The following is a 22,749-nucleotide window of genomic DNA, read 5'->3' as shown; positions in this document are numbered from 1 at the left end:
CTGGGAACGTTTGACAGAGTCTCCGGTCAGAGAGATCTTCGACTCCCACCTCCGGCAGAGCTTCAATCAGATCCCGAGGGAGGTTGGAGACATTGAGTCCGAGTGGACCATGTTCTCCACCTCCATTGTCGACGCGGCCGCTCTGAGCTGTGGCCGTAAGGTCTCCGGTGCCTGTCGTGGTGGCAATCCCCGAACCCGGTGGTGGACCCCGGAAGTAAGGGATGCCGTCAAGCTGAAGAAGGAGTCCTATCGAGCCTGGTTGGCTCGGGGGACTCCGGAGGCAGCTGATAGGTACCGAAAGGCCAAGCGAGCTTCAGCCCGGGTGGTTACGGAGGCAAAAACTCGGGTCTGGGAGGAGTTCGGTGAGGCCATGGAGAAGGACTATTGGTTGGCCTCGAAGAAATTCTGGCAAACCGTCCGGCGCCTCAGGAGGGGGAAGCAGTGCCCTGCTCACACTGTTTACAGTGAGCTGAGGTCACTGAGGTAGTTGAGAAGCTCCTCAGTGGCAAGGCACCAGGGGTAGATGAGATCCGCCCTGAGTACCTCAAGTCTCTGGATATTGTGGGGCTGTCTTGGTTGACACGCCTCTGCAACATCGCATGGAGGTTGGGGACAGTGCCTCTGGACTGGCAGACTGGGGTGGTGGTCCCTCTGTTTAAGAAGGGGGACCGGAGAGTGTGTTCCAACTATAGGGGGATCACACTCCTCAGCCTCCCCGGAAAAGTCTATGCCAGGGTACTGGAGAGGAGAATTCGGCCGATAGTCGAACCTCGGATTCAGGAGGAACAATGCGGGTTTCGTCCCGGTCGTGGAACACTGGACCATCTCTATACCCTCGCCAGGTTGCTGGAGGGTTCATGGGAGTTTGCCCAACCAGTTCACATGTGTTTTGTGGATTTGGAGAAGGCATTCGACTGTGTCCCTCGTGGTGACCTGTGGGGGGTGCTCTGGGAGTATGGGGTCCGGGGCCTTCTGTTAAGGGCTGTCCGGTCCCTATATGATCGGAGAAGGAGTTTGGTTCGCATTGCCGGCAGTAAGTCAGACTTATTCCCGGTGCATGTTGGACTCCGGCAGGGCTGCCCTTTGTCACCGGTCCTGTTCATTACTTATATGGACAGGATTTCTAGGCGCAGTATGGGGCCGGAGGGGGTCCAGTTTGGGGACCACAGGATTTCGTCTCTGCTTTTTGCAGATGATGTTGTCCTGTTGGCTTCCTCAAACCAGGACCTTCAGCGTGCACTGGGACAGTTTGCAGCCGAGTGTGAAGCGGCGGGGATGAGAATCAGCACCTCCAAGTCCGAGGCCATGGTTGTCAGTCGGAAAAGGGTGCCTTGCCCCCTTCAGGTTGGTGGAGAGCTCCTGCCTCAAGTGGAGGAGTTTAAGTATCTTGGGGTCTCGTTTACGAGCGAGGGAAGGATGGAGCGGGAGATCGACAGGCAGATTGGTGTATCTTCTGCAGTGATGCGGTCGATATACCGATCTGTTGTGGTGAAGAAAGAGCTGAGCCACAAGGCGAAGCTCTCTATTTACCGGTCGATCTACGTTCCTACCCTCACCTATGGTCATGAGCTTTGGGTCATGACCGAAAGGACGAGATCCCGGATACAGGCGGCCGAAATGAGTTTCCTCCGCAGGGTGGCTGGGCGCTCCCTTAGAGATAGGGTGAGGAGCTCGGTCACTCGGGAGGAGCTCAGAGTAGAGCCGCTGCTCCTCCACATCGAGAGGAGTCAGCTGAGGTGGCTCGGGCATCTGTTTCGGATGCCTCCTGGACGTCTCCCTGGGGAGGTGTTCCAGGCATGTCCAACCGGGAGGAGGCCCCGGGGAAGACCTAGGACACGCTGGAGGGACTATGTCTCTCGGCTGGCCTGGGAACGCCTCGGTATTCCCCCGGAAGAGCTGGAGGAAGTGTCTGGGGAGAGGGAAGTCTGGGCATCCTTGCTTAGACTGCTGCCCCCAGGACCTGGCCCCGAATAAGCGGTAGAAGAAGAAGAAGAAGAAGAAGAAGAAGAAGAAGAAGAAGATAAGATACTCTAAGATTCTTATTCTTATAACCCTGTTGTATGTGTTTCTTCTGTTAAGGCTTGCCTGACTTAAAATTATTTGCTCCTTACTTTCCTGACAGGGGTGTATTTTATTCATGTGTCAGAACAGAACACTGTATTAACATCAGTTACACTTTGATTACTGATCTGTGTATGTAATGTACCGCTGCCTTTATACCGTCATTCCCTTTCATGTTTAATATCCAAATGACCACAAAATTATTGGTTACTCATTTTTCAAACAATGGTGTAATTTATTTGAGCACGAAAGGCACCATACCGTCTTAATACACCTTGGATAAAACTTTAAAGTCATCTAAAAGTTTGATAGCTAAACCACGCCCACAGACACCTGAAACAAAGGGAGTTTTTCCCTCTGAAATCTCAGGCCGTAGTATTGGCCATCTCCCCAAAGATGGGTGGAGATCGTGACCTTTAAATTGTCACAAACACCACCAATCCGTGGTCAGACTTTCGGAACAGCTTGGAGACGACTCCATCTTCCTTCAATGAAGTTCCAACAAGCTTCACTTCCAAGAACGACAACTGCTCTGATTTTCAGGAGAACTTGGAAGAATGTCTGACCCCACCCTAACTGACTAACTGAGATTTCTCTGTTGCATCCGGACTCTTGTGCAGTAAGCCAATGCAAGTAACCGTCTCCTTTACCAACCAATTTAGATGCGTATTTTAAGTATGAACCTTGTATTGTGTCTTAAGGTGAATTTAAGTTTCCGGTGATGATTTCCCAGTTAGGGTGTGATTAATTTTGAAGTTAAGCTTGCAATTTCTTATTTCTAGTCTCTTCCTCCCTTTCCCAATTTCTTTTGTTATTTTATTTTCATCTTTGTTTTCCCTATTTCTTTTGTTTGTTTGTGTAGTTACATTTACATTTACAGCATTTGGCAGACGCCCTTATCCAGAGCGACGTACATAAGTGCTCTAACATTGAATACATTAATGCTGGTTCACTAGGTTACGTACTTAAGATACCATGAGTTTAAAACATTTGTTCAAAGTTACAATGAAAAAATGTCAAAGGTTTTTTATGTTGTTTTTTTTTAATGCAAAATATAAGGAAAGAAGTGCTAGTTGAAGTGTTTCCTGAATAAGTAGGTCTTCAACCGCCGCTTGAAAATAGCCAGTGACTCAGCTGTCCGGACCTCTAGGGGAAGTTCATTCCACCACCTTGGTGCCAGAACAGAGAAGAGTCTTGTAGTATACTTGCCTCTTACCCTGAGAGATGGTGGAACCAGTCCAGCAGTGCTGGTAGATCGGAGGTTGTGCGGTGCCGTGCGAGGAATGATGAGGGCTTTGAGGTAAGAGGGAGCTGGTCCATTTTTGGTTTTGTAGGCCAGCATCAGTGTTTTGAATTGGACGCGTGCAGCTACCGGAAGCCAGTGGAGGGATCGCAGCAGTGGGGTGGTATGCGAGAACTTTGGCAGGTTGAAAACAAGCCGGGCAGCTGCATTTTGGATCATTTGCAGAGGACGGATTGCGTTCATAGGTAGACTCGCAGGCGCGTTTTTGCGAGAACAATAAAGAATAAATGTGTGCGATGCAAGACAGTGCATGGTAAAAGACAGGACACACCTTGGAAATGCAAAACATGTAATGTTCCCTTGTGTGTTCAGTTAAATAGGAACTGTTTTGAACAATGGCATGACAACATTTAACAAATTTATATTTATCTAAATATTAAATTTATATGTAAAGTATTTTTAGATGCACACCAAACTGTACATTTACAGCTGACATTTTGAATCATTGCATACAATTCTTGACTCTTGACTCTATTGTATTGTTCATGTTTTTTTAACATTGGTAAAATAAAAGTCTTATTTTGTCAAGTACAGATATAAATAAAATCTTAAGTCTTTTGTACTTCATTGTACACAATCCAGACTAAGCCATTAGGGGGTTGGGCCTCCTCAGGTGTGGATCATCAATATTCATGACCATTGACCCTCCCTTGCATATTGCCTTTACACAACAAAAACTGTCTTACAAAAGTTAAATCAATGTATTGTTTCATGTGAATGAGTGGGTAAAATGGTTTTCACATCTTTTTGTAGCAAATTATCAACTCTACAAGAGTAGAGAACTTTATTGTGTGTGAACAAATGTTTAGTATGTGTTTCTTGGCCTTATTTCAGCATCTTTTCTTTTTCTTTTTTTTACTACCCACGCATAAACATCATTTACTTAAAAATACAAACATGTACATACATTTTACTTGCATAATATTGTAGCCCAGTTTGTGCTGAATACAATGTTATGTGATATTAGCCATTAATATGTTTATGTTTTAATATGAAATAACTGAAAAAAGACCAAATGTAAGAGCATGTCAGATCCTCTGCCAGTGTCCCAAAATGGTCAGACCCCAGAGGGTTAACTGATGAGCAGTCATCCATGATGAAATTTCTGCCAGACATGCTGAGATCCGGTCAGAAGCTGTGGCATCTGAGGGTGGAAAAGAGAAGATAAGTTGTGTATCATCAGCATAGCAGTGGTAAGAGAACCCATGTGATGAAATAACTTCCCCAAGAGAGTGAGTATACAGGGAGAAAAGAAGAGGACCAAGTACTGAGCCCTGTGGGACGCCAGTGGAGAGTCTGCGTGAAGCAGATGTCACTCCCCTCCATGTTACCTGATATGAGCGTCCGTCCAGGTAGGAGGCAAACCATTCCCAAGCTGATCCGCAAATCCCAAGACTCTTGAGGGTGGATAAGAGAGTCTTGTGGTTGACCGTATCAAACGCTGCTGAAAGGTCAAACAGGATAAGGACGGATGACAGTTTGGCTGATCTAGCAGTATGTAGGTTCTCAGAGACATCCAAAAGTGCTGTCTCTGTAGAGTGAGCTGCTTTAAAGCCAGACTGGTTGGGATATTGAAGGTTGTTCTGTGAGAGATGCGTTCAAGAATTTTTGAAAGAAATGAGAGAAGTGATACCGGTCTGTAGTTACTGATGTCTGATGGATCCAGAGAAGGTTTCTTTAGGATGGGAATAACCCTTGCTCTCTTGAAAGTAGTTGGTACCTGACCAGATGATATGGATCTATTGACAATAGATTAAATGAAGGGCAAGAGGTCTTGTGAGATGGTCTGGAGCATAGTGGTAGGGAGCGGATCCAATGGGCAGGTGGTAGGTTTGCAGGACTGGATGAGTTGTAAAATCTCTTTTGCTGCCACAGTTGAGAAATGTGACAACGAAGGTATAGGGGAATGCATACTCTGAGACGTAAGTGCAGTCGGGGCTGAAGTGAAGGTCCAGCAGATTTCCTCAATCTTCTCCTGGTAGAAAGAAGCAAAGTCTTCTGCAGTCAGGGAGGATGAAGAAGGTGGAGCCGGGGGGTTGAGCAGAGAAGAGATGATGTTGTGGAATTTACGAGGGTCATGTGAGGAAGCTTCAAGCTTTTCCTTGTAGAAGGAAGTCTTGGCAGAAGTCACACCTGAGGAGAACTTGACAAGAAGTGTTCTGTAAAAATCAAGATCTGCATCAAGTAGTGATTTCTTCCACTTTCGATTGTTGCGCAGTTAGTTTTATGTTGTGTTTGTCTCATTCATTAAATGACATATTTTTGTGCCACAAGTGATTGTCTCTGAGTATCGCTCACAAACTTAAGGTACCTGCAACATATGGTCTGAACTACATGCTCTATTAAGTTAATTTAATTTACATTACGGTATACCGTTAATTTCAACTTAGGTTAAAATATTTAGAGTCACAATAACGCGTTATAATTACTCATAAATATTTACCTTGCTTCGCGAGCCCAAAATCGCTACAAAGGGATTATCTTGGAATCCCTGTCTATATAAACATCCTGTCTGTATTTGATGCTGAGAAGCTAGTTCATGCCTTCATGACCTCTAGACTGGACTATTGTAATGCATTACTAGGTGGTTGTCCTGCATCATTAATAAATAGGCTACAGTTAGTCCAAAATGCAGCTGCCAGAGTTCTCACTAGGACAAGAAAGTATGACCATATAACCCCAATTTTATCATCTCTACACTGGCTACCTGTTAAGTTTAGAATTGATTACAAACTGCTGCTACTTACTTACAAGGCTCTTAATGGTTTAGCTCCCATGTATCTAACTAGTCTTCTAACACGTTACAATCCTTCACGCCCTCTGAGATCACAAAATTCAGGACTTCCGGTAGTTCCCAGAATAACTAAGTCTACTAAAGGTGGTAGAGCATTTTCTTATTTAGCTCCCAAACTTTGGAATAGTCTTCCTGATAGTGTTCGGGGCTCAGACACACTTTCCCAGTTCAAAAGCAGATTAAAAACTCACCTCTTTAGTCAGGCGTACACACATACATAATGCATCCCATAAAATTATGCACCAATACTTTAGACTTCTACCTTTTTTATGAACAGCAAATATGTTAATCCCCCTACACTGCTTCTCTCTTTCTACCCATCCCGAGGCATCCAGACATTGTACCAGCTCCGATCGTCTTCCGTGCAAAGAAGATTCTGGACCTCCACTGAGATGAGGCTGACTCTATGAAAATCCTGAGACATCTACAGATCTACCAGCTCCAGTTGGACTCTATGATACCAAGAGGAGATCTGAACTCCATGTGATCTTTACACCAATTCAACATTTGTTTGACTGTATATTTGTAATCTCACCCCCAGTTCCACCCATATGAGGATAGGTTCCCCTTTGAGTCCGGTTCCTCTCAAGGTTTCTTCCATACCAATTTAAGGGAGTTTTTCCTTTCCACTGCTGCCTGAGTCCCCTCAGACTTGCTCATTGGGGATAAATAAATACATACATACATACATACATACATACACACTGTGAACTATATATATCTTAATTTTTTGCTATATTAATTCTATATTTCTCCTTGTGTTTAACTTTTGTTCTATGTTTATGTTCTGTAAAGCTGCTTTGAGACGAAGCCAATTGTAAAAAGCGCTATACAAATAAACTTGAATTGTATTGGATTGAATCCACCAGCCCCTGGTCAACCAGGATTTTTTATTCAACTGACCTAGTGGAGAGTTTAGGGAGGTCCTTGTCCATATTCCCCTTGATATACCTTCATACACCCTTGACTTAACCAAAGGATACTGGCAGGTTGCCCTACCCCCAATGCAACTGAGAAAATGGCCTTCAGCACCAGTGGCCACTGGCAATATCAGATTTCCCTATTTGGGCTGCTTGGAGCACCTGCAATGTTCCAGAGACTGATAAATATTGTGCTGCAGCCCAGTACTATAGTGTGGGTCAATGCCAATTCAGCATCACCAGTGTTGTGGATGTTATCTTTTCTTTACTCAAGAGGACAGGTACTGGGGAAGGAGGGGTGCAGGATGGGGGTTGTTATTTTTTCACCAAAAAGACACTGATAGCCGAAAAGCTAAGAGGATTATGCTCACCCACACAGTCAATTGTAACTCTAGTGGATATTAATATTTATAAAAGAACAGTGCTTTGAATTATTTCATTTAAATTTCCTCCATAAGCGAATGTTTTAATTTTGTTTTGAACTATATTAGTTGTGGTTTGGAGACAGTTTTATGCTGGCTTCAGGACGCCATTTCTGTTTGGCCCATGCTGCATCCTCCACACTGTGTTTAATCATGCAAAGGAGAGGTGATAGAATTTTGGAAGACCAAATGCACAGAATATGCTGTACCCTGTTTATTCCATGTAGTTGCACCAATAAACTCTACAGATCCAGTTTCTTGCCATTAAACAACAAAACACAGAGTCATAGAGGTCAGAATTGAGTGTGATATGAAAAAACATCTGACCTGTGGGATAAAGTTAATACCCAGAGATATAAATATTTTAGGTCTCTGGGTGGATAGCCAAGTCTTTATAATGAACACCATCAGCGCAGATGTATTCAGTTTGCAGGTTTTGTGATGCTGTGACACTTTTCACTTAACTAATTGTCAACATACTTAATCTTCTTGGATTTTTCTAGGTTAGTAAATAAAACAATTTCATCAAACAAGACATTTTGCTAATGTTGAATATCTTAACCAATATATTGTTATCTTATTATTTTATACAGGACTTGCAGTTACAATGGGGGAAGACAAATCTATTAATACTTCAAATGTAACACGTTTTATGACTATTCTGACCTTGGAATCACTGGACATGCCACTTTCCAGTGCTTTTTCTATATTAATGTTTGGCATTATCACATACTGTTTAATTTTGTTCATCCAGTCCATGCTACTTGTGACTATTGTTGCAAAAAGGGAACTGCATAAACCTATGTACATATTGCTGTTTAATCTGTGTATATGTGACCTTATGGGAGCTACAGGTTTTTACCCTCAACTGTTTGGTAGTATACTGTCTCTGAGCAGAGAAATCTCCTACCCTGCTTGTGCCTTGCAAGGCATTCTAATTCACCTCTATGGAAATGGATCACTGTTATTTCTCACTGTTATGTCTTATGATAGATACATTGCTATTTGCAAGCCTTTGAGGTACCATAATCTAATGACACAAGGTAAATTGGTGAAACTTATTTTTATGGTCTGGTCCGCAGATTTTGCTATAATTGGGTCGGTATTTTCGCTCACATTAAGCAAAGAAATCTGCAGGACAAATATAGTTGACACATATTGCAATAATCCTTCAATAATGAAGTTAATCTGTGAGGATACAAGAGTAATGAACTATTATGGCCTGTTTACTATAGCTCTTGTACAAGGCCCTTCAATACTGATGGTATTGTTTACATATGTCAAAATCCTAATTACCTGTCGTTCTACAAAACAGGCAAAATCTATAAGTAAGGCAATGCAAACCTGTGGGACACATTTAGTTGTTTTTCTGAGTTTTGAGCTCAACACATTTTTGCTTCTGATTTCTCACAGGTTAGAATCAGTATCTCCACACTTACGAAGGGCATTTGGTGTTTCAATTGTTATCTTCCCTCCAATTCTTAATCCTCTAATTTATGGATTGAATACAAGGGAAATTCGACAAACAATTTTTAAATTCTTACAAAGAAAAATTTATTTTACATAAAAGAAAACTCAGTCTTTTGCAATTTACCAAAGAAGTTATAATAAGTAGATTAATTCAAAATAACTAGAATAACTAGGCTTTTCTACTTTGCTAAAATAAAATGAACTTAAATTATGCACTGATATATCATCTTAATATATGAATTTTATTTATAATTCTACTCCTGATGTTCAAAAGATATTTTAGCTAAATTATCATAAACTGGCTGATAAAACATAGTAGAAAATACTCATTTAAACCAGGATATTCAATCACTCAATGCTTTGCGCAGTTATGAATATAAGTATTATGTTTAGAGTCAAATTCAACTTAATTTTTCTGCAAATTGTACAAACAAAATGAGGCAGTTAGTGGAGCTGCTTCTCCAGGACACTTTTGCAACTTCTCTTTAACAGGGAATGGTACAGGTCATTCTTGCCTCCTGATATGTGAGGCTACAAGTAGACAACACTGAGGATCGGAAACAAGGAGCACATTTGAGATAATGTACATGTCTGCTGAGTTTTCATATCAACTACTACATTGCTTATTGCACAGAAATTTTACACAGTCTGTGGTATTATTTGCCAACTTGTAAATATTTTTATTTTATTTATTTTTATCTACAATATAAGCATTGTAGTACATCTTATTTTACTTAAGATTAAAGGTTTTTACTAAGTATTACAGTGTTTTGTATTGAAACTCACAATCTACAGTGGGAATGGTGCATGATTTCTGTTTTTAAAGTGTGATTTTTTTTGGAAATCTATGTGATTTTAGTTATATATGTAATTATATTTGGAGATTAACCTTAGGCGAGGAGTAAGAATATTTCCATGACACTTTAACTCTGGACAGTCACTTTAACTCTGGACTTGCACAGCATAGTGCCACTTTATACACTCTATACACACCATACTACACATAGACACTTTAAGGCTCCCCACAACTACATTGATGACAACGTAGTTGTCAACAAAGTTAGATTTCTGGTGTGTATGTGGCAATCAACGACAAGGACAACTTACAGTGGGCAAAACCTGTCTCTATTATCATACAAGTGGTGGTGACAAAGGTGGACCCTGGACATAACCTCTTTCAGCTTCTCCCTTCTGGTAGGCACTACAGATCTCTGCTTACTAAAACTGCCAGAGAGAGGAACAGGTTCTTTCCCCAGGCAATCACCCTGATCAACAACTTACCATAATTATATTCACTGCTTCTTATCATGAGTACTGCATTATCAGGACTGTCATTCATCGAATCATCTGTATATTACCACATACACAAAGCAAATAAACACAAGCATACAGATGCTGAACGAGTGACTAACAAGTTGGTATACATGAACAGTCTGACAAACCAAAATGGACCAACAACAATATAGCCCTCTTACAAATCAGCACACATTCTCTTTCTCCTTCTGTTTCTGATTCTGATTCTAATCCTGATATCCTGACTCTGGTTGATTGATCGACAGATGATGTCAAACAAGATAATGAAGATTGACAGGAGGTGCCCAATGGCAGGGATCTGAAGAGACAGATAGTGGAGCAGAGAGAGAGAGAGAGAGAGAGAGAGAGAGAGAGAGAGAGAGAGAGAGAGAGAGAGAGAGAGAACAAACAAAACACCGAACCCACAAACACAGCACGTAACAGTTAGCTCTCAGAAGACTGCACAAAGACTACAAAAAGCATGTTGGGTGCAAACTTACATTCATAACATTTTTGAGTCACAATTTAGGTCTCATCAGCTTCAAGTGTGGCAAAGTGGTCAAATGCTATATTATTGGTTAAGGCATTGCACTACCAATCAGAAGGTGGTGAGTTTTGATCCCAGGTTTAACAAGCTGCCACTACTGAGGTGACTAGGGGAAAGCAGCCAACATCTTACACGTCCATCACCATTAGTGAGAAACTGTAGATTAATGGGAGCAATGCAATTGAAAAGAACATGAATTGCTAAAAATTAGCATTACAGTGCCTTGCAAAAGTTTTCATACCCACTGAACTTTTTCACATTTTGACACATTACAACCCCCCAAAAAAATGTATTTTATTAGGATTTTATGTGATAGACCAACACAAAGTGGCACATAATTAAACACACTAAAGGAAAATGATAAATGGTGTCCAATTTTTTTTTTTTTTTTTACAAATAAATATCTGAAAACATGCATTTGTATTCAGCCCCATTGAGTCAATACTTTGTAGAACCATCTTCAGATGCAAGCCCATTGTCAGCCTATAGAGGAGGAGGTGAGCCGGATGGATGCTTAAGGAAGGTGTAGAGTCTGGTACAGGTCATTTAGATTTCATGTCCAAGGCACCCTAAACTTCGGCATCTAATCTTCAATCAACCGATGAACAACCCAGTTTTACACACACACAACTGGCTCCAGAATGACTGGAGCGTACACAAAGACCAGATAACCCCATGCCGCTTCTCTGATTGAACTCATAGGGGCATACATACATACATACATACATACATACATACATACATACACACTGTGAACTATATATATCTTAATTTTTTACTATATTAATTCTTTTTTCTCCTTATGTTTAACTTCTGTTCTATGTTTATGTTCTGTAAAGCTGCTTTGAGACGAAGCCCATTGTAAAAAGCGCTATACAAATAAACTTGAATTGAATTGAATTGAATCCACCAGCTCCTGGTCAACCAGGATTTTGTACTCAATTGCTATCTCCTCCCCCCAGTGGATGACCTAGTGGAGAGTTTAGGGAGGTCCTTGTCCATATTCCCCTTGATATACCTTCATATACCCTTGACTTAAGCAAAGGATACTGGCAGGTTGCCCTACCCCCAATGCAACTGAGAAAATGGCCTTCAGCACCAGTGGCCACTGCAATATCAGATTTCCCTATTTGGGCTGCTTGGAGCACCTGCAATGTTCTAGAGACTGATAAATATTGTACTGCAGCCCAGTACTATAGCGTGGGTCAATTCAGCATCACCAGTGTTATGGATGTTCTCTTTTCTTTACTCGAAAGGACAGGTACCTGGGAAGGGGGGGTGCAGGATGGGGGTTGTTATTTTTTCACCAAAAAGACACTGATAGCCGAAAAGCTAAGAGGATTATGCTCACCCACACAGTCAATTGTAACTCTAGTGGATATTAATATTTATAAAAGAACAGTGCTTAGAATTATTTCATTTAAATTTCCTCCATAAGCGAATGTTTTAATTTTGTTTTGAACTATATTAGTTGTGGTTTGGAGACAGTTTTATGCTGGCTTCAGGACACCATTTCTGTTTGGCCCATGCTGCATCCTCCACACTGTGTTTAATCATGCAAAGGAGAGGTGATAGAATTTTGGAAGACCGAATGCACAGAATATGCTATACCCTGTTTATTCCATGTAGTTGCACCAATAAACTCTACAGATCCAGTTTCTTGCCATTAAACAACAAAACACAGAGTCATAGTGGTCAGAATTGAGTGTGATATGAAAAAACATCTGACCTGTGGGATAAAGTTAATACCCAGAGATATAAATATTTTAGGTCTCTGGGTGGATAGCCAAGTCTTTATAACGAACACCATCAGCGCAGATGCATTCAGTTTGCAGGTTTTGTGATGCTGTGACACTTTTCACTTAACTAATTGTCAACATACTTAATCTTCTTGGATCTTTCTAGGTTAGGAAATAAGACAATTTCATCAAACAAGACATTTTGCTAATGTTGAATATCTTAACCAATATATTGTTATCTTATTATTTTATACAGGACTTGCAGTTACAATGGGGGAAGACAAATCTATTAATACTTCAAATGTAACACGTTTTATGACTATTCTGACTTTGGAATCACTGGACATGCCACAATCCAATGCTTTTTTTATATTAATGTTTGGCATCATCACATACTGTTTAATTTTGTTCATCCAGTCCATGCTACTTGTGACTATTGTTGCAAAAAGGGAACTGCATAAACCTATGTATATATTGCTGTTTAATTTGTCTATATGTGACATTATGGGAGCTACAGGTTTTTACCCTCAACTGTTTGGTAGTATACTGTCTCTGAGCAGAGAAATCTCCTACCCTGCTTGTGCCTTGCAAGGCATTCTAATTCACCTCTGTGGAACTGGATCACTGTTATTTCTCACTGTTATGTCTTATGATAGATACATTGCTATTTGCAAGCCTTTGAGGTACCATAATCTAATGACACAAGGTAAATTGGTGAAACTTATTTTTATGGTCTGGTCCGCAGATTTTGCTATAATTGGGTCGGTATTTTTGCTAACATTAAGCAAAGAAATCTGCAGGACAAATATAGTTGACACATATTGCAATAATCCTTCAATAATGAAGTTAATCTGTGAGGATACAAGAGTACTGAACTATTATGGCTTGTTTACTATAGCTCTTGTACAAGGCCCTTCAATACTGATGGTATTGTTTACATATGTCAAAATCCTAATTACCTGTCGTTCTACAAAACAGGCAAAATCTATAAGTAAGGCAATGCAAACCTGTGGGACACATTTAGTTGTTTTTCTGAGTTTTGAGCTCAACACGTTTTTGCTTCTGATTTCTCACAGGTTAGAATCAGTATCTCCACACTTACGAAGGGCATTTGGTGTTTCAGTTATTATCTTCCCTCCAATTCTTAATCCTCTAATTTATGGATTGAATACAAGGGAAATTCGAAAAACAATTTTTAAATTCTTACAAAGAAAAATTTATTTTACATAAAAGAAAACACAGTCTTTTGCAATTTACTAAAGAATATAACAATTAGATTAATTCAAAATAACTAGAATAACTAGGCTTTTCTACTGTGCTAAAATAAAATGAACTTAAATTATGCACTGATATATCATCTTAATATATGAATATTATTTATAATTCTACTTCTGAGGCTCAAAAAATATTTTAGCTAAATTATCATAAACTGGCTGATAAAACATAGTGGAAAATACTCATTTAAACCAGGATGTTCAATCACTCAGTGCTCTGCGCAGTTATGAATATAAGTATTATGCTCAGAGTCAAATTCAACTTAATTTTTCTGCAAATTGTACAAACGAAATGAGGCAGTTAGTGGAGCTGCTTCTCCAGGCCACTTTTGCAACTTTTCTTTAACAGGGAATGGTACAGGTCATTCTTGCCTCCTGATATGTGAGGCTACAAGTAGACAACACTGAGGATGGGAAACAAGGAGGACATTTGAGATAATGTACATGTCTGCTGAGTTTTCGTATCAAGTACTACATTGCTTATTGCACAGAAATTTTACACAGAGTCTGTGGTATTATTTGCCAACTTGTAAATATTTTTCAGATATTTTTCTTAACACACAGTATAGTCAACGATATTTGTTATATTTAACAGTGCCAGGTAAAGAATGATCTCTAACAGCAGGTGTAATTATATATAAAACATGTACAGTATGTATGAATAAATAAAAAATGGTAGATATACAGTTTATTGTATCCATATGGTATCAACATGAAATGTGTTGAACTGGAATATGTCCCACATACTTTTTTTTTCAATACACAGAAGAGAATTCATTGCATCCAAGAAGCCACATTATGCATTCTATTTATCTGACTAGGTAGAAGCATTGCAGTATATCTTATTTTACTTAAGATTAAAGTTTACTCAATTGTGGGAATGGTGCATGATTTCTGTTTTTAAAGTGTGATTTTTTTTTTTTGGAAATCTATGTGATTTAGTTATATAGATAATTATATTTGGAGATTAACCTTAGGCGAGGAGAAAGAATATTTCCTTGAATGGAGACATGTTAATCACATAACATGCAACCTGAAATATGGAAATGTTGGGATGTTTTAAAATCTTAATAAAATGAAAACTAAAAGACTTTCAAATCATGAGCCAATATTTTATTTACTATAGAACATAGATAACATAACAAATGTTTAAACAGAGAAATTTGACACTTTTATTCACTAAATGAGCTCATTTCAAATTTGACAGGTCTCAAAATGATTGGGACGGGGGCATGTTTACATGGTGTAGCATCTCCTTTTCAAAAAAGTTTTAAGATGTCTGGGCCTGGAGATTATACGTTTCTGGAATTTTGGTTTTGGAATTTGGTCCCATTCTTGCACCATATAGGTTTCCAGCAGCTGAAGAGTTTGTGATCATCTTTGACATATTTTTTGTTTAATGATGCAGAGAAAACTAGAGTCACAGTTCCAACATGGTGGCTCTAGGAGTCTGTGGCAGAGACTAAGGAACATCACGGGCTATAGAACACCAGCTGCTAGAATGGGGAATGCAGGCGCTTCTCTGGCAGACGAGCTAAACATCTTTTACGCTCACTTTGAGGCTGCAACTAACCACGCCATGTGGCACAAGTGGAATAAACAGGTCGGGTTCAAAAAGCCTGCGCTGACTAGCTAGCACCGATGTTCACTGAGATATTCAAACTCTCAATGGAACAGTCTGTTGTCCCCTCATGCTGCAAACAGTCCAGCATTGTTCCTGTCCCAAAGAAACCCCAGCCTGCCTGCTTCAATGATTACCACCCTGTAGCCCTGGCCTCAGTAGTGATGAAGTCCTTTGAAAGACTGGTCAGAGACTTCATCACTGCATCACTTCCAGACACACTGGATCCACTATAGTTCGCTTACCGCCAGAACATCTGTACTGAGGACGCCATTGCTTATCTTTTCAACACTATGATGAGCCACCTGGACTTCAGAAAAGGGAATTATGCAAAAATGCTGTTTGTGGACTACAGTTCAGTATTCAACACCATAATAGTTTGCTAACGACACTGTTGTGGTGGGCCTAATCTCCAACAACGACGAGACGGCCTACCTACAGGAGACTAAAAACCTGGAGAGATGGTGCCAGGAGAACAATCTTCTCCTGAACATCAGCAAGACTAATGAGTTGATAGTGGACTTCAGCACAAAGCAGGAGCAGTCATACCAACCGCTAAACATCAACAGGACCCCAGGGGAGAGAGTGGACAGTTTCCGGTACCTAGGTGTTCACATCACACAGGACCTGTCTTGGTCCTGTAACATCAACACCCTGGTGAAGAAGGCCCGGCAGTGTCTGTACCATCTGATATGCTTAAGGGACTTCAAACTACCCTCTCAGGTGCTAAAGACTTTCTACACCTGCACCATTTATAGCGTCCTGATGGGTAGCTTCACTTCCTGGTTCGGAAACAGCACCATGCAGGACAGGCGAGCCCTCCAGAGGGTGATGTGGTCAGCTAAATGCACCATCCACACTGAGCTCCCTGACCTTCAGGACATCTATAGCACATGCTGCCTGACCAGGGCCAGGAAGATTGTAAAGGATCTCATCCATACGAACAATGGACTCTTTTCTTTGTTGCGTTCAGGGAAACGCTTCCACACTTTTACTCTTGACTTCCACAGCACAATGCCACTTTATACACTCTATACACACCATCCTACACATAGACACTTTAAGGACAATCATTAAAAACCATACACATTTATGTATATGTTTACGTATATACATGATTTTTTCACATATATTTTTTTCATAATTTCATATTTTATATAGTTTTTATATAGTTTATAATTTTTATTTATCTATCTCCTTTTGGTTTTGGTTTTATTTTTTTATCCCTAATTGCATTCCTTTTATGCCCAAATACTGGACAGATATGCATGTCGTACCCAGTATGTATGCATATGTGACAAAGAAAATTTGATTTGATTTGATGTGAAGGCTACTCCTACCAAGCTTCTTGAGCAACATCCAGTTGTCCACCGTAATAAGATGAGCTTAAATGTGGTGAATACTGTGGAGGCCTGCAGCGTCTATCAGATGGTGAAGAGAACGTTGGGCAGGAGGAGGTCTCAGTTCCTCCCATCCTCATACTGTATACTACAAGCTGAATCATCCTCTTCAGTATGTGATTAAATCTTTCAACAAGGCCAAAAGTCTTAGAGTGGTAGACTGCCATCACCAGGGATTTCAACAGACAACAAAGATAAGCAATGAGTAGAGAAACACAAGGCATATCATTATCAAATATGATGTCCTTGGTTATTCTCATTCAGCTGAGTAGGTGATTTTACAAGTACTGTAGGACCACCTCAGGGTATCTGGTGGCATAGTTAATGAGAACTAGGATGTACTCATAACCCTGTCCTTACTTTGGCAGCAACCAGACAAGATCCATGTCAATCCTCTCAAATTTGATGCTGATGATGTGGAGTAGGACCAGTTGCTTAGCCAGTGTTTAGCTCAGGGAAGAGCCCACAGGAAACCATAGCCAAGCTCAGCCCATGAGCAACAGGTCACAAAGGTTGGGAATTAGCAGGAGTGGCCACTCCCCTACCTGGTTCCAGATCCTTGTTTGTGAAACTAAGTACCCACTGGGTTTGCTCACTGGCCTAACAGTGAGGGCCATGGTTGGGTTACTGCTTTGCCATCACACCCCAAAGATGCATCTCCATACTAAGATCTTGTGAACTTCTTGGACAACTCTCACAAATCCTGACACCATCAATAAATACAGGTCTTGAGGTTTCTAGGGGGATAATAATTTATTACAACCTTTTGAAAGGGGCTAAGCACCTCCATCTTTCACATGTTCCCAAAAGCCTAATGTGAGATTTCCCTTTGAGTTCCTTAAGGCCCACCCCTTACAAGAATCTTGTCCCTGAAAACCGTTTTTAGTTATTGATCACTTCCATTAAAAGATTGGAGGAAATGTGACTTGTCACTCATAAAAGATGCAAAGAGAACCCTTGTCAAAACAAATAATTGAGTGGCGAATGTCATGTCATGGGGCAATGGTGGCTCAAGTGGTTTACTCTTCTGCAACATTGCAGAAGCGGGTGCGGGTCCCGAGGTGTGATTCCCCCCTTTTGAGATTTTCACAGTTCTTCAGCTCTGCTTTTGTTGTGCAAACGCCCCCATCACCTGTGAGGCCTGGCTCATTTGCATTTGTTCACTCAGAGTAGTTCAGATCCAAGGCAGGCCAAACCTCTGTCTGTGATGGACACTTTCACGGCCTATCTATAAAAAATAGACTGTTTAATTTATATAAAAAAATTGTGTGCTAAGGTTTGTCATTGCCATAGTACATAACTTGGGTTTCCTTCCGCATATTTGCCTGAAATTTACCAGGATTGTTCCAAATTATGAACTTTGCAAGTAAAATTACAGTAATCTTGTCCCCCCGGGTCAATTTGACCCGGGCACATTTAGTGGGGCAATAGGTCACACTTTTTCCCTTTTCAGCGCAATGAACATACATACAGACACAAAAATGCACACATAAAATGTCCACTAACACACGCACCCAAAACACACACTCACACACCACACACACACACACACATCCATTTACATTTACATTTACAGCATTTGGCAGACATCCCAAGCTGTGCCATCAAAGAGTTAAAGTGCGCACACGCCCAGACAATCAACAGCCACTTCCAGGACAGTGGAGACACCTGGCACATGTGGCAGGGCATACAGGCAATAATGAACTACAAGACAGCTTCACCTGCCTGTGATAGCAATGCCTCCCTCCCAGATGTGCTGAACGACTTCTATGCTCAGTTTGAGGCACAGAACAATGTAACAGCAAGGAAGACCATCCCTCCTCCCCCCGGTGACCAGGTACTCTATCTATCCATGGCCAATATGCAGAGTTACCCCACGGAAGGCTGCTGGACCTTCACTGACATCTTCAATATTTCCCTGAGCAACACCGTTGTTCCTTTGTGCCTCAATACAACCACCATAGTCCCTGTCCCAAAGAAATCTATAGTGTCCTGCCTCAATGACTATCATCCCGTCGCACTCACACTCATTGTTATGAAGGGCTTCGAGAAGCGCTCCAACACCAACACACTTAACACTGGAGCCCCTCAGGGCTGCATGCTCAGTCCACTGCTGTTAACCTTGCTGACTCACGACTGTGCAGCGATGCACGGATTGAATAATATTATCAAGTTTGCCGATGACACGACCGTGGTGGGTCTCTTCAGCAAGAACGATGAGTCAGCTTACAGGAGGAGGTGCAACAGCTAACTGCCTGGTGTAGAGCCAACAACCTGTCTCTGAATGTTGATAAAACTAAAGAGATGGTTGTTGACTTCAGATGAGCACAGAGCGACCACTCTCTGCTGAACATCAATGGATCATCTGTAGAGGTCATCAAGAGCACCAAATTTCTTGGTGTTCATATAGCGGAGAACTTCACCTGGTCACTCAACACCAGCTCCATCACCAAAAAATCTCAGCAGTGTCTCTACTTCTTGCGAAGGCTAAGAAAGGCACATTTCCCTCCCCCCATCCTGACTACTTTTTACAGAGGGACCATTGAGAGCATTCTGAGCAGCTGCATCCCTGTCTGTTTGGGAACTGCACCATCTCGGATCACAAGTCCCTGCAGCGGATAGTGAGGAGATCATTAGGGTCTCTCTTCCCTCTATCATTGACACTTACACCACACATTGCATCCACACAGCCAACAGCATTGTGGATGACTTCACACACCCCTCACACACACACACACACACACACACACACACACACACACACACACACACACACACACACACACACACACACACACACACACACTCTTCAGCCTCCTGCCATCTGGAAAAAGGTACCAAAGCATATGGGCCCTCACGACCAGACTGTGAACAGTTTCTTCCCACAAGCCATCAGACTCCTTAATAAATGAACTGAACTGTTCTGAGCACAACATATACATGCACATCAACTGTATGGACTGCACAGACTTAAACCAAATACATACACTTCCAATTTACATCCATCAAACTGTTTACATGCTGTTTTTGCACACTTTTTGCTTTTTGCACATACTGGGTCACATTTCAGTCGTTTGCTGTTTTGTACAATACTTTACATTATCTCAGGGATGCCCACAATTTATTATAATTTTTATTTCACTTCTATGGCCTTCTGGAAGGCTGGTTTTCTGGACCCTATCAATGACATACCACTCATTAAGGAGTGCCTTATGGCGACTTCATAGGAATTACTTAGAGGTTATAGGGGATAATATTCAACGTTAAAATGAGACTTGTGTTGCAAAGCTTTAAAACACTAAATTTATATATTCCATGCCATGTTATAAGATTTAATGAAACAAAAAATGATCCATTCCATGCTTTTTTTTTTCTTACTGTCATCACTGCTAGCTGCAAAGCTCAAAGGATAGCCCAGTCCCATGTAACCTACAGCAGGGATTCGAAAAACATTTGACCTGTGGGATAAAGTTAATATGGAGAGATCCCAAATTTTTAGGTCTCTGGGTGATACCCAAGTGTTTAAAATGAACACCATCACCTCAGATTTGTTCAGTTTGTAGGTTTTGTGATGCTGTGACACTACTGTATTAGTATTATTTGTTACTTATTTACTGTATTTTACTGTCATAATACTTAATCTTATCAGTTTGCTATACATGTCCATGTTAAATATCTTAACTTGTATCTTTGCTATGTTTTCCAGGTCTTGAAGTTACAATGGGGATATCCACAGATATTAATAATTCAAATCTAACACGTTTTATGACTATTCTGACCATGGAGTCATTGGACATACCACAATCCAGTGCTTTTTCTATATTCATTTTTGGCATCATCACATACTGTTTAATTTTGTTCATCCAGTTCATGCTACTTGCAACTATTGTTCTAAAAAGGGACCTGCATAAACCTATGTACATATTGCTGTTTAATTTGTCTATATGTGACCTTATGGGAGCTACAGGTTTTTACCCTCAACTGTTTGGTAGTATACTGTCTCTGAGCAGAGAAATCTCCTACCCTGCCTGTGCCTTGCAAGGCATTCTAATTCACCTGTATTTGTGTGGATCACTTTTATTTCTCGCTGTTATGTCTTATGATAGATACATTGCCATTTGCAAGCCTTTGAGATATCATAATCTAATGACACAAGGTACCTTGGTGAAACTTATTTTTATGGTCTGGTCCGCAGATTTTGCTATAATTGGGTCAGTATTTTCGCTCACATTAAGCAAAGAAATCTGCAGGACAAATATAGTTGACACATATTGCAATAATCCTTCAATAATGAAGTTAATCTGTGAGGATACAAGAGTAATGAACTATTATGGCTTGTTTACTATAGCTCTTGTACAAGGCCCTTCAATACTGATGGTATTGTTTACATATGTCAAAATCCTAATTACCTGTCGTTCTACAAAACAGGCAAAATCTATAAGTAAGGCAATGCAAACCTGTGGGACACATTTAGTTGTTTTTCTGAGTTTTGTGTTCAACACACTTTTACTACTGGTTTCTCACAGGTTAGAATCAGTATCTCCACACTTACGAAGGGCATTTGGTGTTTCAGTTATTATTTTTCCTCCAGTTCTTAATCCTCTAATTTATGGATTGAATACAAGGGAAATTCGTCAAACAATTTTCAAATTCTTACAAAGAAAGATTTCTTTTACATAACAGACAACTAAAAGAAAGCACAATGTACCAATGAAGTTATAATAAGTAGATTCATTCAAAATTATACTAGAATAACTAGGCTTTTGCACTGCACTAAAATAAAAATGATCTGACATTATGCACTGATATATCATCGTAATATATGAATATTATTTATAATACTACTGATGTTCAAAAAATATTTTAGCTAAACGATCATAAAATAATAATTCAAAAAAATTAACGCACAACAGAATAAGTATGCTGATGAAATGTTAGAGGGCCTTATATTTATTTTCCTGTAATAAAAACTGGCTGATAAACATAGTAGCAGATACACATTTAAACCAGGATGTTCAATCACTCAGTGCTCTGCGCAGTTATAAATATAAGAATTATGTTCGGAATTAAATTCAACTTAATTTTTCTGCAAATTTTTCCACAAGAAAAGGAGGCAGTTAGTGGAACTGCTTCTCCAGGCCATTTCTGCAACTTCTCTTTAACAGGGAATGGTACAGGTCATTCTTACCTACTGATATCTGAGGCTATAAATAGACAACACTGAGGATGGGAAACAAGCAGCAAATTTGAGATAATGTACGTGTATATGTTACAGACATAATATCGATTAACCTAATTAGATGCTAGATGTTCTTCCAGCTCAATCTTTTCAACCATTTATTTCCCTGTGCCAACTATTTGGAGACATGTACCAGGCATCAAATTTGAAACGAGCCTATTAAGTGTTAAAATTGTAAAATTTCTCAATTTACTAATTTGTTATGTCATCTAGGTTGCATTTTGAATAAAACATTGGCTTATGTGATTTGAAAGTCTTTTAGTTTGGATTTTATTCAATAATAAAAAACTCGCAACCTGTTCCGGGATTCGGTTGTACCATAATTTTGATAATTATGTAATGTTGTTATTTCAGTGATATAAAGAACACAGAACATAGAGAACAGTAAAGTAATATTTGACACACAATATAGGGGGCATGTTACTGTATGTCCATGTTTTCTGAAACAAAACAATCAATAATAAATATGGTACTTATTCTATATTATAATAATACATTATTAGATTAATTTTGGTGGATTTGTTTACATTTCAGGGGAATTAAAAATTAGTATGTTGGAAATACTATCAGAATCAATTATAAAAATGCAACTCCTTTACAATCCTAAATTTCTAGAAATTTTTTTATTACAAATACTTCTATGGTTATTAGTATTAAATGAATTTG

The 22,749-nt window shown here is 40.1% G+C and overlaps 3 protein-coding genes across 3 annotated transcripts; all 3 read left to right on the top strand.

Annotated features, from left to right (window-relative positions):
- The first annotated feature begins 7,818 nt into the window (after positions 1 to 7,818).
- LOC113645287 (olfactory receptor 4D11-like) lies at positions 7,819 to 9,067 on the top strand. The gene has a single exon (XM_027150805.2). It carries the CDS (start codon positions 8,108 to 8,110, stop codon positions 9,065 to 9,067), a length of 960 nt encoding a protein of 319 aa, XP_027006606.1. The 5' UTR covers positions 7,819 to 8,107.
- A 3,669-nt stretch (positions 9,068 to 12,736) lies between these two features.
- On the top strand, positions 12,737 to 15,459 carry LOC113645318 (olfactory receptor 4D11-like). The gene is made up of 2 exons (XM_027150852.2): positions 12,737 to 13,764; positions 15,232 to 15,459. Exons 1-2 carry the CDS (start codon positions 12,820 to 12,822, stop codon positions 15,457 to 15,459), a joined length of 1,173 nt encoding a protein of 390 aa, XP_027006653.2. The 5' UTR covers positions 12,737 to 12,819.
- A 5,135-nt stretch (positions 15,460 to 20,594) lies between these two features.
- On the top strand, positions 20,595 to 21,524 carry LOC113645344 (olfactory receptor 1509-like). Its single transcript, XM_027150883.2, has one exon. It carries the CDS (start codon positions 20,610 to 20,612, stop codon positions 21,522 to 21,524), a length of 915 nt encoding a protein of 304 aa, XP_027006684.2. The 5' UTR covers positions 20,595 to 20,609.
- Positions 21,525 to 22,749: the final 1,225 nt, after the last annotated feature.

This window comes from Tachysurus fulvidraco, chromosome 11 (assembly GCF_022655615.1).
Source record: "Tachysurus fulvidraco isolate hzauxx_2018 chromosome 11, HZAU_PFXX_2.0, whole genome shotgun sequence".
In the NCBI taxonomy this organism is placed as follows: Eukaryota; Metazoa; Chordata; class Actinopteri; order Siluriformes; family Bagridae; genus Tachysurus; species Tachysurus fulvidraco.
The sequence above is the reverse complement of the archived record's forward strand: the minus strand, read 5'-3'. Positions and strand labels throughout refer to the sequence as shown.

Coding starts and splice junctions, on each gene's coding strand:
- LOC113645318 (XM_027150852.2), top strand. CDS start 12,820: ATGGGGGAAGACAAATCTATTAATACTTCAAATGTAACACGTTTTATG. Junction 13,765..15,231: donor TTAAATTCTTACAAAGAAAA/ATTTATTTTACA, acceptor TTAATGATGCAG/AGAAAACTAGAGTCACAGTT.
- LOC113645287 (XM_027150805.2), top strand. CDS start 8,108: ATGGGGGAAGACAAATCTATTAATACTTCAAATGTAACACGTTTTATG.
- LOC113645344 (XM_027150883.2), top strand. CDS start 20,610: ATGACTATTCTGACCATGGAGTCATTGGACATACCACAATCCAGTGCT.